This window comes from Ammodytes marinus (genome assembly GCF_949987685.1).
Source record: "Ammodytes marinus genome assembly, chromosome: 8".
Lineage (NCBI taxonomy): Eukaryota > Metazoa > Chordata > Actinopteri > Uranoscopiformes > Ammodytidae > Ammodytes > Ammodytes marinus.
The window spans coordinates 11,327,124-11,343,454 of NC_137212.1; the positions used below are offsets into that span (position 1 = coordinate 11,327,124).

The following is a 16,331-nucleotide window of genomic DNA, read 5'->3' on the forward strand; positions in this document are numbered from 1 at the left end:
CGATCAGTGCACATAACAGCCAAATTGTACGCCATAGATTAGTGTGGAGTGCAATTCAAATCCTGCTGTCTACTCCACAGACTTGTGTGTACTGGCTAAAAATGAAGCACAATGCTTTACACTTAGGACACATATTCATGTGCCCAATTATAATAATAATAATAATAATAATAATAATAATAATAGGCAGTGCACCCTTCATGACAAAATGATGAAGGTAGGCCCTAGACACATAATTAATATTGGCCTTTTAGTTGAATAACCTGAAATAAAATAATGACATGACAAATTAAACCAAAGATTTAAAAAACATGTTGTCTTTCCCTGCAGTTTTGTTATGGCTCCGCCCGCCTAACTACCTACCTACCTACCTACTTCCGCTCATTTCACTTCAGTAGTCAGTCTGGGGCTGCAGTGTATTCATGAGCTCCTGCTCGTCCAGATTTTTGGATGTCCAATCAGCGAACAGAGCGAGTGGCTGAGAACGGTGACGTCGAAGTCGCGCTCCAGTTTCAGTTGAATGCTGCGTTCCTTTAGTGCTGCGGAACTCGGAAATTTCCGACTTGGTAGTTCCGAGTTCCGACCTGTCTGTGTTCCAGTGCATCTGTTCGGGAAAATAGGCTATGGACGCCTACAACCTTTCTCATCCAAATGACTAAACGTTAGGCTCTAGCGAGTTACTGTTGCCAGGTACCGGTAGATCCATAGACTACAATATGTAGTGAAGTCGGACATTTCCGAGTTCCCTGTACAACTGGAACGCACCGTCAGAAGCTGGCTCATGACATACGTCACGACCAAAACATTATGTGAGGATTGGTTGGCTGATCCAGAGTGGCACTGGGCATATCCAATAGTTTTGAACTTCAACAGACACCCACCTCCAAGTGAGTGAACGTTTGCCAATAGGGCAGTTCCAGACCTTCTGTACAAATGAAATTAAGTACATGGTTTGGTTGGACCAGGCTACAGTTTTGATAGGCCTAATTGTAAAATATCTGATTGCAAATCTTAAAGGAGAAGTAAGCGATATGGTACTTTTAGCTAACTTCCTGTCAGTGACTGCACCACCACATGAGCTTGCAGCTGTCTTTGTCAGATAGTGTCGCGATGGGGAGCAGCGAGTCATCGTTCACGGCACAGAAACCCGCCTCTTCATAGCGCTCTGTCTCCTGATTGGATACAAACGAGCTGGATACACTCAAAATTGTATCTGGCAATTACTGCAAAGCTGAATGACTGGGAAACTTGTGTTATGAACAGCGCATACTGTGTAAGTGATTGCTGTATGAATATAGAGTGATTTAACACATAGCCTATATTAACCAAAAATATCACTTCTCCTTTAAATTTAATTTCAAATTCTTGAAACGTCTTACAACGTTGACCTAGGCTACTTGTCTTGAGCTGTGGGAATCCTACGTGTTCAGGTTGAAGAGGTCGTCTTAGTTAAAGAACAAGATAAAACTTCTGGACATTTTGGGAGCGTGTCTATGTTCCCACAGCTCGATGTTACCACATTTCTAAGTAGACTAATCTAACTAGGGAATAATAGGGAATATTAGGCCTAGATTTCTGCCTGTGTGTGTGTGTGTGTGTGTGTGTGTGTGTGTGTGTGTGTGTGTGTGTGTGTGTGTGTGTGTGTGTGTGTGTGTGTGTGTGTGTGTGTGTGTGTGTATGTGTGTTGGTCTCACTCCTATTCTAACCTTTCCCTGTCCTTCTACCCTAACCACTCAGCTGTAATGCCTGAACCAATAATCCTCAATTTAAGGGATTTAGGGCTGTGGGAACATAGGGATGACCTCGTGTGGGCCACCCCTTTAAGCTAATGGCTTACCATGGGACAAAAAAATTAAAATAAAAAACAGGCAATTGGTCAGATGGATTTCTCAGAAACAGGAAGCCTACATCGACTTCTTGTTTAAGTAACAAAACGTGAACTTACTGAAACAGAGGATGGACCGGAGTGAAGGTCGTTTCCAATCCAAAATGGTGCAGCACTTCTTCCTCGCTAACTATTCAACCGTCTCTCCTCTACTGAATGGTCTACACTTTTTTTGTGAAAAGCTTAAACAAGTTCCAAGGGTTTCATGCCTTCTATTATGCTACTACTCCTAGGTTGCTACTACCTCTACATCACTGGCTTTTAATATCTAAGATGGAGCTGCTCATCATGGCCTAACCTTCAAAAGATTTTTCTTGTGAACGTTCAATAACTAGCATTTCCCATGAGGCTTCGCTTTCAAATCAAACCTCACATTGAGTCTGTAGCCTACAACAACAGTTAACATGTGGACATCAAACACATATTTGAGTGAGTTTTTCTGTCTGGTTTTCCTTTTAATTATTATTATTTTCTTATGTAGCCTAATTAAAATTGAGTAGCCTATATATCCATAAACCATAAACCGGAGAATCCGTGGGTCCGTGAAGGCAGCACCAGTTGACCGCACCTGGTGTTAATCAGCTGGTGATGGCGGGGCTCATTAGGACCATTAGGACTCTCCCTAGAGAAGCGCAGCGTCAGTCCTCCCCTCGGTGTCTCTGTGGACATTTCTCCCGGTATCGAATATGAACATTTTAGGATTGTTTGTGGTGTTTTTACTCCTCTGTGTTGACCAGAGAAGCTGCTGGATGTCTCATCCCAAACCGTCCTGCCGCTACCCTCCATCTCAATGGTGTAAATCCCTGGAAATAGCGATAACATGCAAGGTAAGAAAAACAAAAACAATTAAAAGTATGTAGGCCTGTTATTTGGCATGTATGCTACATTCAGCACATGGGGACACAGCAGAATATGCTTAAAATAATCACATTAACAGTGAATACAGACCCCACAAGACTTAACATGTAATTTCTGGGGTTTTAATCTTTATAATTATTTCTTTAGGATATAATTTCACCAAATTTTGCCTAAAATGGTGTGCATGTGCTCAATGTATCTTTTATTACAGTTGATCAATTTCTTTAAAATTCTGTGGCATGTTTTTTGGCATGCTTTTTTAAAAAGTTTTAATCTAGTGAGAATTCACAACGGTCATCATATCCTTATGATGAAGGAATAAAATGCAATATTTTCATTAGTAGGCCTATAAATTACAAGAACCATCATTAATATGAACATTGATTGTCCAAAACAGGAAAAGCTTAATTCAGTGGAGTTCAAGGGTTTTCCCCTGCATTGGATTAAATGAGAATCATGCTTCAGAAATTGAAAACCAGTGGTTCTACATGTGACACTTAATTAGTTTAGATAAGTGAAGACCGGAAATACAACTGTGCAGTTTTTTTTACCTTGAACATTGACCTACATACCTTGAAAAGCATGCTTTCACTCAATATTTTCATTTTATGGGCCTACTTATTTCTGTTTTTATTGAAGTTGTGAACCAAGAATAAAATCCGTATTGACAGAACAGGAGAGCCTACAGAGATTTATAATCTTAAACATGTGTATGTGATGCTCCCCAAATCACAATTTATGTTTTATTAATGTTTTATTTATCATTATTTAGGTTGTGTAATTTAAAAAAAAAAACAATCTAAGGAGGCGACTGAAAATAAAATGGAACACGTAGTTTTAATTTGACAAGAACAAAAAAAAAAAAAAGGGTAACAGTCAGTATTAACAGTCTATCTATCTTTCTATTTTTCTCTTACTCCAGTACCACGCTGAGGCAAATATTCAACTTTTTACCCAGCTATATTATTGTATTAGTTTGAACTTTTACTTACTTAATAGATTCATATTATATAGTTTCATTAGGCCTGCATATAGATAGAGATATAGATATAATTTTTCGTATTAAGGCTTCACAAAGAGGACCACAAATTGTATCTCTCTTTTGACTTATTTTGACCAAATTCACTGTTTTGTCATATATTCTTGTGCAGGTTCAGAAGCAGTGTATGGAGTTGAACGCTATCAGAGGGAACCAGACCGTCCCTCCAGTGTCTGTAACTCTGTACTACGAGAGTCTGTGTCCAGACTGCAGAGTCTTCATCACTCAGCAGCTCTTCCCCACCTGGACCATGCTGCAGGACATCATGAGCGTTACTCTGGTCCCCTTCGGGAATGCTAAGGTAAATTGTAAACGGTGAATATGTGCACATAGGCTATCTATACATTTCCTTTCATGCTTACTCGCGTTCTCTTGTAGGAGCTTCCATCTGCAGACTCTCCCTTCAGCTGTCAGCACGGAGAGCCTGAGTGTCGAGGAAACATGATTGAGGTTTGCATTTTTCTTAACTCCAACTGTCTTGTTTTTTAATTATTACTAAAACATAAAGACTGACGATTGATTGATTGATCTGTCTCTCAGGCCTGTATCATCCATTTAGCGGGACACTCAGCATTTCAGATCATCAACTGCATGGAGTCGGCTGCAAATGTTCTCAGTTCTGCCCAGCCTGTGAGTATCTACAATGGAAACTAAAAACTGTCCCTTATTTGCATACTTTGCGTGAAGTGGAAAGGTTTTCCTTTTTTTAATCTAGTACTGTACAATAAATTAAGAGTTAAAACAAACTCTGGTGCACAGATGGTTGCTTTAATTTTTAATTTCAAAAACTAGGTCTCAAAAGCCTGAATAAAGACAAGCTTGATAATTTAACTATTTATTCAGATGTTTCAAGTAATGAAACTGTAATGTTACTCAAGTGACATTAGTACAATTGTCGGAGGTGTACAAGTTCAGCAAACGGTAACACGTCCTGTAGTGCTCAGGAATTAAATAGCAAATAAAATGTGTTGTTGCTGATGCAGTGTCATGTTGTCTCAGTGTCTCCAGCTCTACGCTCCCTCTGTCTCCTGGTCCAGTGTGGACTCCTGTTTGAAGGGGAGTCTGGGACGCAAGCTGATCCACTCCAACGCTGTCATGACCAGAATTCTGAGCCCCGCCCATACACACGTCCCCTGGGTCACCTTCTACGGGGTAAAACACTTGAGGGACGGATTATGATTGATATACCTTCTGACAAAGAAGTAATACACATAAGCAATAACAACCTGACTAAGAGAATATTAATAAGAGCAGGTTAAAATAAACATTGATGAATATAAAAGACAAGAACTCAGGTCAACATGTAAAACTAAGCATCCTCCTTCATCATATTGGATTTTAAAAACAAACTTGTTACAGGAATACACAGAGGAGAATGAGGACAAGGCGATGTCATCTCTTTTCCATTTGGTTTGCCAACTCTACAAGGTTTGCCTTTTCTTTTTCTCTTTTTACTGTAGTTCTAACAAGGGATAATTGCGGTATCTTTGCAGTACATTTAAAGGAACTTCACACAATAATCTTCACAATTTTTTTTAATGTATATATCTGTTCTTTTTAATGTTCAACCTGACAGATTTATGTAATAAAATGCCGATGTCTCTTGTTCAGTTTCTCTTTATGTGACTGTAAACCTGTGTTTTCAGGGGGTGAAGCCTCCGGCCTGCATTGGAGCACCGGTCAAACTGAGCAGAGGCTGAGAGTTACTGCTACAGAAGACTACAAATCATACTATGCAAATGCATAATATGAAATGAATGAATGTTGATTTTTTTTAAATGGAATATATATTTTTTTTTTGAGTCAATTCTTATGAACAAATAAATGACAAACATGTCTGATAAAGTTCCATATCATTTATTGGCATTTTCCATAAAACATTCTGAACTCCCTAGACTATTTTGGCTTAAAATGAGGAACAAAAATATAGTTTTCTGTGACAAAAACATTGGAGTGGCAATTGTATGTATATTTTTAAAGTATACTTGATTTTTCGGCTCCAGAACATAAAGAAAATGTCCTATGTTACAGTACATTGTCTCGACAAACACGTTTTGAAGAATAAATATCTCTTATAGAACTTTGCACGACACAGCGGCTGGGATAACAAGGCGGTATGAACATTAATGGTGGCAGTATCAGCGCAACACGATAACATACGAGAGCAGATACTCTCCTGCTAGTCAACACATTTATTAACACTGTATGGCAGTGATGTATGGCACTGACGTCGTCCTTTGAAGAGCCGTGCTGCTGCAATTAACAAGCCGAGCTACAGACTAAACAATCAGCTGAGATTGACTAAAGTGTTTCAAATCCAGTTAACCAATATGATAAAAATGCCTTGCTGAACATCTTTTTGCTTCAAAATATGTTCCATTAAAAACTGGAAATTTGTTTTACAGCTCTCGGTGATGTGGTAAGAAATGTAAGTTTTGTGGGCTGGTGACACCGAAAAAAGGATGCCAGAGTTGAAAACAAACGTTTAAACCAAATGATCTGCTGCTGAAGTTTTTGTGACATTTTCATTTTGCAGGTTTATGGGATTTCCACACCGGAAAGTACAAAACATGAAATGGACACCTTTTTAATTGTTTCATAATTTCTGAGATTATAATTTGACTGTTTTCGCAGCAACTATTGTCAAAATAACAGCAGTATGTGTATAATGGCAGAACCAGAAAATCTAATTTCTGTATGTTCGTTTTCTATATGTATCCCGAAGAATTTTTTAAAGACTGAAATATGTCACCTGCTCTGAGGCTCTGTCTGTTGAAACAGCATAATGGTTCTTTCATAGGCTCTTATCACATGTAAGGCTGATCAATAAAGCTTACTAGCTGAGTTAATGAAATACTGTTAAACTATTGTTTTCTACTACTGCCAGACAAGGAAGTGCATGTTGTTTTTCCTACCTCTGGGACGGCGACAAACACTGCTCTACATTGAAAGCATACTTGGTACAAAAAGAGTCTTGAACTCCTGAAACTACAAACATTCTGAAGTCTCAGCCCTCTCATTAGGCTGAACTGACTAATCATAAATGGCACAAATTCTAATAAATTGTCTGCTTTAGATACTGTTCATCTATAATTCGTAAAAACTAACACCATAAAGTCATCGACTTCGATACAATCATCAGGTTAAAATCTCTAGTGTAAAAATGTACAGCATTGTTGGCTGGCAGGTGTGTTTTTAACACTTATGGCACACAGTCATCCCAGTCAAGCACTTACTACCAAATAACACTGAAAATCTGATGGCAAGCAGTCGGTTTAGTTTAGTCAGCATATTTTTAAAAAGTGTGCTTCTTGTGATATCTACATAAGAACCTGTCAGCAGGGCTGGACAGTTACACCATGGCCAGTCATTTGGAATGATAAGATCCCTAATGTGTATATTTAAAGTAACAGACGGAAGTTTTACTTAAAAGTGTAAGCAGGAGTAGAAAAGGACATCAGGCACAGATTCACCAGACATTCACAATGTACTGCTCCTACAATTGCTTCTTCTGTGCTCATGTCAGGCTACGGGTAGTAAAACATTAAGTGTAACCAACTATATATTAGTTTGTAGGTGAAGCCAAGAAAAGCATGACAGTGCCCAATTATTGGATAAATGTGCTGATATTCTATACATTTTTGTCACTGTCAACGAAGCCCATAAAACGGCTGGAATCTACAATGAAACAAACATAATAAGTTGCTGAAAATAATCCTTAACAAAAGGAGTATTTACTTCTCTTTGAGTCACCTTTGTGAAAAACTACAGTATCTATTTAAGAAATTATTTAGATTTTTAAAAAGATTTACAGGCTCAGAAGGAACAAATGTTTTTGGAGGCGCCTGGGCGGGGAAGGAACACATTATTGGGTTCAGTCTTTTCATAGGATTTCTTGACAAGAAGTAAACTATGTGCTGCCTAAAGCTTCTGCGCTACAGTCAGGCATAAATAGATGTAGGTAAACCTAAGCAAATCCTAACTGAGACTACTTTGTCAATTCATAGCTTTTGTTTCATAACAATAAATGTTGGATTAAAGACTGTTCAAACAGGGGCATCCAGACTCTGAAAAAGACAGAGAAAATGTGGCTTTTAATCTCAAGCCTCAGATCATTTCAGAAAACACTGCCCAGGAAAATTAGTTTTTGAGTTTTGAGAATTATTTGCACCTGTATTTGGAAATGAAGGGGACTCCATTTTGCATAAAGCTCTTTTCCAGATCTTGTGCCACAAACAATTATTTTTTTCTAAACTTGCACCTCAACAATATTAAGTGCCAATACTGCAGTTTTTGTAAATCTGGATCTCAGTACACAAACAGAAACAGAGGGAGACTTATAATTCCAATATTATCTGACCAGAGATTGTGAATGTTGGTGTTGGCCATCAAATCCTCTGTTAGAGGAGGTAGTTTTGTGTTTCCTACTCTGCCCTCTGGTACCTGGAGTCATATGTCCTCTACTGTGTCCTGTGATCAGTAGGCATACAGTGGGTGAAGCCCTTTGTGCGACTGAATAGAAGAGCTGAAGGGCAGAGACGTTAAAGTGCTACTGTGGACCGGAGGCACCCAGATTAAAAAATATGCTTTTTAAGCACATAAACACAAACAAGACCAGCAAATGTACAACAACAGAACTGTTAAAAAAAATAAGACCTGACAACGACACCATGTAAAATAATCTAAGTTAAAAAAATAAACTAATTATACAGGTTGTGTCATTAGTATTTTCGACGGGAGAAACTGAGCTTCATTCTCCTTCAGTGTTCAATCTCTGCGGTGCTACAAGCTGATTTTAATATATATTACTTGATTGCTTCAGTTGCCAAAATTTCCATTAAAGGGTTTTAATTAAATAAAGAGACGCACAGGTTTAACAAAGTCTCAGTTGTCTCTGTTTTAGAGGTAAATCAAAGCGGATCAGGGGTACCCACTTCATCCGTGCTACATTAGATTTATGTTTCTCTTCATACCCTGAGGTTTAGGTTCATCGGTTTTCTTGCTGCTCCTTTACATCCTATATTTGGTAAAATGATTGATCTCTCACATAATTCCTAAACAATACAAAAAAAGCCCACACCATCTGCCTTGGCAATTTCATATCCTAAGTTAAAACTATGATGCAAAATAATTTCCAAGACCCTGTCAAATCACAGCGATCCTCATTCGCTGCACACGTCCCTGTTTTTTTGGAGGAAGACATTTCCTTTGCCTTATGTTTTGTTCTCTTCTTCCCAGTGAAAATGCAGCAGTCTTTGCCTGGGTCTCTACGAACTGAAACAACAGCAAAGCAGGACGGGACACAAAGGCCAATCAGGCACCCGGAGATAGGCTAAAACCATTCTTGTTAAAATAAAAAAATAAAACAGCAGGGTAACGTCCCTCTGTCCTCTATAGACAGGGTGTCTCCAGTGTAAAGGGACTGTAGTGATTTTACAGACTTTATTGGTTGAAGGCCATCCCTGCCTTCGACTCACTAAAATCCAGCACTAGTGTTTCTCAGGCTGGGGCAGGTTGTGCTGGTCGTTACGTGCCCATACGCAGGCAGGCCACGCCATCGCCCTCCTGGCTCAGTTCTCTGTCTGTGTCGGCGCCCTCCCGTCTCGAGGAGGCCAGCGTTCTGTGGGGGAGGGGGCTCCGCACAGACATGGCCGCCAGGCTCAAAGTCCGGGCTGGGTGAGGCGAGGGGGGACGGTACCTGCTGCTGCTGCTGCTGCTGCGGGGGTCTGGGGACAAAGAGGGGGAAGAGGAGTCCTGGAGCCGCTCCCCACTGGACTGGGACTCCCCCTCTAGAGGGCTCTCCAGGTCAGACTCCACCTCCTCTTCCTCCTCGTCTTCCTCTTCTTCCTCCAGAGTCAGTTCAAACTGGAACTTGTCCCCTCCTCCCCCCACTGAGGGGACGGCCCCTCCCACTCCAACAGCCTCTCCTCCAGGCCCAGCCTCAGCACGGTGCTCCTCGGGGCTGCAGGGTGACGGGCTGCGGGGGATCATGCTCTGGTAATACTCCCTGTTGTCCTCCAGCGTGTCCAGGATGTCCTGGGCGTCAGGGTGCACCAAGTCTGCCCATGTCTCCCACAGAGGGTGGACAATGTAGTCGATAAAACCCACCTAGTCATACAAATAATATTAGTAAAAGCAATAATAAACACACAAATATGACAGGTTGCAGGTCTTGTTTTCAATAGTTCCGGTAGCATCAGTGTAAACCAATCTGCGGACAACTTTTGGGGGTGGTGCTGCTTTTAGATCATATGCTTTGTGCTCATGGATAAGGAGAACCACATAGGATGTGACGAAAGTGATGCAGAGGACTTGTTTATAGTTTATACAATGTGTGTTTCATCCCTGTGTGAATTACCTGGTTCTTCTCTATTGAGGCAGTGAGTTTGTCACACATGGGGCTGATCTCCATGCCCTTGTCCCTCTCTCGGTCTCCCTGGGTGAAAAACTCCACCATGATGCGGTCCGTCCAGCGCCGGTAAATCTCCAGCGGTTTGGTTGGGTTGCTCAGGTCGGCACAGTGGATCATGTTCTGCAGAACCTGGAGGGGAAACATTCCGTCAGACTCACTACACTAAAGATGCAGTGACCAGTTTGTGCCCAGCAGGTGGCAGCACTTTGCCATGAACAAACTCACATACAACAGCTGCTTAGTTTGTGTATGAAGAAACAGGTGACAGTGTTCTTCTTATTTACTGCTCACTTTGATTATTTTAGTCTAAAACAATTGAAACTTTCTGACTCCATTCAATGATGCCACAACATAAAACTCTATGTGTTTTTCATTAAGTCAAATGTACAGTGCGTTCCAAATTATTATGCAAATTATATTTTTCTCCGATTTTCCTAAATAGTCATGCAAATGACAGTCAGTATAATTTTCAAGTCATCAACCGCTAAAGTATGATTCAAATTTCATTGAACAAACCTCCAAATAATAATGGTATTTTTTTCAAAAATAAAAAACTCAAAATGCACCGTTCCAAATTATTATGCACAACAGAGTTTCAAAACATTTTATAGGTTGCAAAGACCTAAAAATTGTCATGTGTTGAATTTGCAGGATGTGAAGGTCATATTTAGTTGATTGAAAAGCTATTTCAATCAAAAACATCTTAACAGGCCAAGTTACATGTTAACATAGGACCCCTTCTTTGATATCACCTTCACAATTCTTGCATCCATTGAACTTGTGAGTTTTTGGAGAGTTTCTGCTTGAATATCTTTGCAGGATGCCAGAATAGCCTCCCATAGCTGCTGTTTTGATTTGAACTGCCTGCCAACCTCATAGATGTTTTGCTTGAGGATGCTCCAAAGGTTCTCAATAGGATTGACGTCAGGGGAAGATGGGGGCCACACCATGAGGTTCTCTCCTTGTATGCCCATAGCAGCCAATGACACAGAGGTATTCTTTGCAGCATGAGATGGTGCATTGTCATGCATGAAGATGATTTTACTATGGAAGGCACGGTTCTTCTTTTTGTACCACGGAAGAAAGTGGTCAGTCAGAAACTCAACATACTTTGCAGAGGTCATTTTCACACCGTCAGGGACCCTAAAGGGGCCTACCAGCTCTCTCCCCATGATTCCAGCCCAAAACATGACTCCGCCACCTCCTTGCTGACGTCGCAGCCTTGTTGGGACATGGTGGCCATTCACCAACCATCCACTACTCCATCCACTACTCCATCCAGGGTTGCACGGCACTCATCAGTGAACAAGACTGTTTGAAAATGAGTCTTCATGTATTTCTGAGCCCAGTGCAACCGTTTCTGCTTGTGAGCATTGTTTAGGGGTGGCCGAATAATAGGTTTATGCACAGCTGCAAACCTCTGGAGGATCCTACACCTTGAGGTTCGCGGGACTCCAGAGGCACCAGCGGCTTCAACAGCATTTTAGCAGCTGCTCTCCTAATCCGATGAATTTGTCTGGCAGAAACCTTCCTCATTATGCTTTTATCTGCACAAACCCGTCTGTGCTCTGAATCAGCCACAAATCTCCTCACAGTACGATGATCATGCTTAAGTTTCTGTGAAATATCTAATGTTTTCATACCTTGTCCAAGGTATCGCACTATTTGACGCTTTTCGGCAGCAGAGAGATCATTTTTCTTTCCCGTATTTGCTTGAAACATCTGGCCTTCTTAATAATGTGGAACGTCCTTCTTAAGTAGTTTTCCTTTGATTGGGCTCACATGGCAAACTAATTATCACAGGTGTATGAGATTAATTTAAATGATCCAAGGCATCCTGAGACACAATATCATACATGAGTTTAATTTAAAAACTAAAAATTTAAAGTTTATGACACTTCAATCCAATGTGCATAATAATTTGGAACACGGTGTATAAGTGAGATATATAAAGTCTCCAACGTTCATCATACTGTATAAAATGTCAGTTATGTGTATTATGATTGAACACTGTTTAGCAGGTGGGACATGTTTGTTATTACTGTGCAGAATAACTATCTATATGGTAAAAAAGATTACTCAGTATGTGGTGACATTCAGTGTCAGCAGGGGGGCTTTCTCACCTGGATGCGGTCAGAGTAGTTGTCCAGCAGCAGGACCCCCAGACTGGTTACCTTCTTGGTCTCCACCATCGTCTTCATGTCCGCCAAGAAGTTCATGTGTTTGGACATATCTGTGGCAAGCACCTGACAAAGACGACAGCCGCACAAACACATCACTCATCTACAGCAGCGTTTTGTTTCTTATTTTTAAGGCCAAGACACACCGGCCCGATAATCGGCCATCGGAGACTCTGGAGGGGGCGGGGGCGGGGACACGAATCTGTTTGTTCGGTGACGTCGGCCGTCGTAGATGTCGTCGGGCTTCTTTTCAGACGATTGAACATGTTCAATCGGCGTCGGGCAGTCTTTCAGTCGGAGCAATTTGATTGGTGGAGGGCTAGCGAATCAGTGAAGCCCGGAAGTGAGGCGGGTAGCACAAACAGCTGACAACAGTATCGCATCGCTAGCCATTGTTTTAATTATGTGTTTGTTTGTTTTGTTCAGCGAGTACTCACATGCATCAACCCTTCTTGACTGCTCGACACCATGCTCGACACTCTCTGCTAAAAATGGTGCTCTTTATGGTCCATAGATATAATACGTATTTATATCTCTTTCAGGGGTCGCAGTCTACGAAGGCTGCATTTGAAGACCGTTTGCGTCGTTCGGTGAATCTCAATTCAGGGGTTACAGCCAAGGAAGGCTGCATTTGAAGACCGATTGCGTCATAGCGGCGCGCAAAGGCATGTTCCATTGGCAAGGCTCCTTCATATGCGGCCGAGAAATGCAGCCTTCGTTTCATGGTTTTGAAGGCTGCAACAGATGGATCCTACGCGGCCCAACATATCCCAAGATTCATTGCGTTTTTTTCAGAGATGGCATAAAATAAAATAAAAAGTAACAAAACAGCAACGTGTTGCTCCATCTTCTTAACTTTTATCTTTCTTTCTTTTTTTCTTGTACTTTTTTTCTTTTCGTCTAGTAGGCAACTTCTTTTTCTTTTTTCCTCCGTTGACAAGGCTGTCTCCGTTGGCAGCAATCAGAGTTGCTAGGCAGCACAGGAGCGGCGAGTCGTCACGCAAACCGGAAATGCTCGTAAACGGAGACCTACGGAGACCGTCTCGTTTAACAACGCTCGTTCGGCCTTAGAATCGGCCTTCAAAGGCTATAGCCTTCATAGACCGCGTAAGGACGCGGTCTCTGGATTGGGATCCAGCTATAGCGGCGCGCAAAGGCTTGTTCCATTTGGAAGGCTCCTTCATATGCGGCCGAGAAGTGCAGCCTTTGTTTCACGGTTTTGAAGGGTCCAACAGAACTTCGCGGCCCAACATATCCCAAGATTCATTGCGTTTTTTTCAGAGATGGCATAAAATAAAATAAAAAATAACAAAAAAATCTTCTTAACTTTATCTTCCTTTCTTTTTTTCTTGTCTTTTCTTTTATTTCTTCTTGTACTTTTTTTGTTTTCGTCTGGTAGGCAACTTATTTTCTTTTTGTCCTCCGTTGACAAGGCTGTTTCCATTGTTGGCAGCAATCAGGGTTGCTAGGCAGCACAGAAGCGGCGAGTCGTCACGCAAGGTAACGGCTTGTTACGCAAACCGGAAGGAGACCGTCTCGTTTAACAACGCTCGTTCGGCCTTCGAATCGGCCTTCACAGGCTATAGCCTTCATAGACCGCGTAGACCGCGTCCTTCTAAGGACACGGTCTCTGGAATGGGATATAGCTCCTGTTTATGGTCTAGAGAGCTGTCCCATCATTTCCGGCTTCAGTATTTTTTTGGGCCACAATACAGATTAGCGCCGCCTGCTGTTATAGAGACATTACGACCCGCGCAAGCGCAGGAGCGTACGGACAGTCAGTAGTCGGCTCGGTTCTTGGCACTGTTTTGGCTGCGACGGGCAAACTGGAGCTGCCTGAATCGGCAGACTCCATTTCCACTGTAGCTTACTAGTTATGTAGGCTTTCTTTACTTGAGCATTGTGAAGGATGCAGGGAACGTGTATGATATATTATATAGTGTATTTCTCTCTTCGAGTCTTTTTGACATGGCCTGCAATGACAGTTTGTGTGTATTTGTTACTGTACTTCTGAGAATGTACCAACCATACACAATTTAAAATCACACGACACAGAAGCTACAAGCGCAAGACTGTTCTACATGTATTGCCAACAATGTGATAGATCTTGTTTATACTCTTTCATTACAGCAGTGATTTATGCTATTCTGTTGTTTTGCGTTGCGATGGTGTTTTGCCAGCAGCCTCTTCAAAGTAGGCTGTTACCATATACATACAGCTGCTGTATTAGCAGGCTTTGACTGTACACAAACTTGACTGAATGACACATAATGAAAAAAACACAGAGTACGACTGTAAAGGATATCAATATGTCATGTAAAATGTGCAGCGGTCTCACCATGTCTATCACCATCTTGCGGAGGGAGTCTCTCTGCTTCTTGCTGAGGTTTTGGAAGATGTCACAGTTGTCGTCTTGGAGCAGTTTGAAGCCCACAGCCAGGTGGTGATTCTCCAGCACCGAGGCATCGTTATACATCACTGCAAGCTCTGAACCTGCAGAGATGTAGGTGGACATTGTTAAAACCACACAACAGGACAAAAAAAACACACAACTTTCTATCTCAACACTTTCACAATGAGGTCTAAACTTCAAAACTGCAGCAACGTACAAGGAGCTAGAAAAAAAGTAGAGTTCAGAGACAATAGAGGAGTGAGAGAGAGAAGAGAAAAAAGAGCGAAACAATTTTTTTTTAATCAATAATAATAATAATCTTATTGTGAAATAAATAAAGATGACATAAAAAAATATCTTACTACTGAAGTGGGTAAACATAACAAAAAAATGTATCTAGAAGTTATTTACTGGTTATTCATGTACCAGTGTAGTATATATATAATGTAGGCTACAAGTTTTGACTGGGATAAAAAAAAATATGCCTTTTTTGATACTCAATCACAATGAAGTCTAAAGAACACGTGTACGCGCAATCACACACAAAAACTAAACCACTTAAAACAAAATGGAAGTTAATCTATAATTTTTAATCAGTGCTGATGGTAGCCCAGTCTAAATAAAACCATGCGTTATATGGTCAAAATAAGTTACATCTCTTATTAATTTCAAATACTTTTTTAAAAAATGTTCACGATCACGATCATTAAATGTTTTTTTGTTTTGTTTGTTTTTTAGCCTTTTGTGATGGCTGTTTGCAGAGACGGAGAGGAACATACTGGTGTTTATTAGGAACTGGTTGGTGACTCCTGGGTGATCCACATCATGGATGGCGCTAGCAAACAGAACGGCCATGATCTCCAGGTCTGTAAACACTGCCTGGGATCAGGGAACAGATAAACAAAACAATTACTTATTTTGTTCAACTAATAATTACTCACTGCACCCTGAAATCCAAGCAAATCTTTATATCTGAAGTAACCAGAAGCAAAAAACCACGGCAGTTTCCTCGGCTCACCTCTAAAGCAGGGGTGGACAGGAGGACGTGGGTGGACTGCACCACATCAGCTGCATGTATGTTGTTGTGATAAGCAACGTCTGCATGGTAGTGGTCCTCCAGGGTCATCATCAAGGTGATGAAGGTGTCAATCGGTATCTTAAAGGTTTTCAGAAGGTCTCGCTCCTGGCACATTGAGGAGGTAGAGGAGAGAATCTGAGTCACATTTTAACGTTTGTATCTTCTATGTTGGTCGTAACAGCATTTATGCACTGTATAAGAATACATACTTCAGTCATTTATCCCTATATTTATTTAAATTACATCTCAGCAGTTTAAATATGTATTTCCCCATTTGTGAAGTGAGCAGACTTTGAGCTCCTACCTGGAAGACGGAGTACATGATCACCGACAGAGGACGGTTTCCAGAATATTCGGCTATTTTGAAAACATCCAGACCCCAACGATTAATCTCCTCTATCTCCTGGGGAAGTAACAGAAGACATCAATAAGACACCATGTGTGTGTGTGTGTCTGTCTTTCTGTCTATGTCCTAGTGTATATGTGC

The 16,331-nt window shown here is 41.0% G+C and overlaps 2 protein-coding genes across 3 annotated transcripts in view; one reads left to right on the forward strand and one right to left on the reverse strand.

Moving 5' to 3' along the window:
• Positions 1 to 208: 208 nt before the first annotated feature.
• On the forward strand, positions 209 to 5,482 carry LOC307253997 (gamma-interferon-inducible lysosomal thiol reductase-like; the record flags this gene model as incomplete). The annotated part of the gene is made up of 8 exons (XM_080032219.1): positions 209 to 217; positions 2,623 to 2,712; positions 3,895 to 4,083; positions 4,161 to 4,232; positions 4,323 to 4,412; positions 4,782 to 4,934; positions 5,142 to 5,210; positions 5,429 to 5,482. The coding sequence occupies 8 exons, from the start codon at positions 209 to 211 to the stop codon at positions 5,480 to 5,482; spliced, it is 726 nt and encodes a 241-aa protein (XP_079888345.1).
• A 172-nt stretch (positions 5,483 to 5,654) lies between these two features.
• LOC307254320 (3',5'-cyclic-AMP phosphodiesterase 4C-like) overlaps positions 5,655 to 16,331 on the reverse strand; it is an 87,892-nt gene continuing 77,215 nt past the window's right edge. For both annotated transcript variants that reach the window (XM_080032652.1, XM_080032653.1), the window contains 7 exons: positions 16,149 to 16,247; positions 15,785 to 15,949; positions 15,546 to 15,645; positions 14,713 to 14,867; positions 12,318 to 12,440; positions 10,141 to 10,323; positions 5,655 to 9,890 (listed from right to left, as the gene is read on the reverse strand). In XM_080032652.1, the coding sequence (XP_079888778.1) occupies positions 9,309 to 9,890; positions 10,141 to 10,323; positions 12,318 to 12,440; positions 14,713 to 14,867; positions 15,546 to 15,645; positions 15,785 to 15,949; positions 16,149 to 16,247 (1,407 nt within the window). In that variant the 3' untranslated portion in view covers positions 5,655 to 9,308. The remainder of the gene's footprint in view (positions 9,891 to 10,140; positions 10,324 to 12,317; positions 12,441 to 14,712; positions 14,868 to 15,545; positions 15,646 to 15,784; positions 15,950 to 16,148; positions 16,248 to 16,331) is intronic.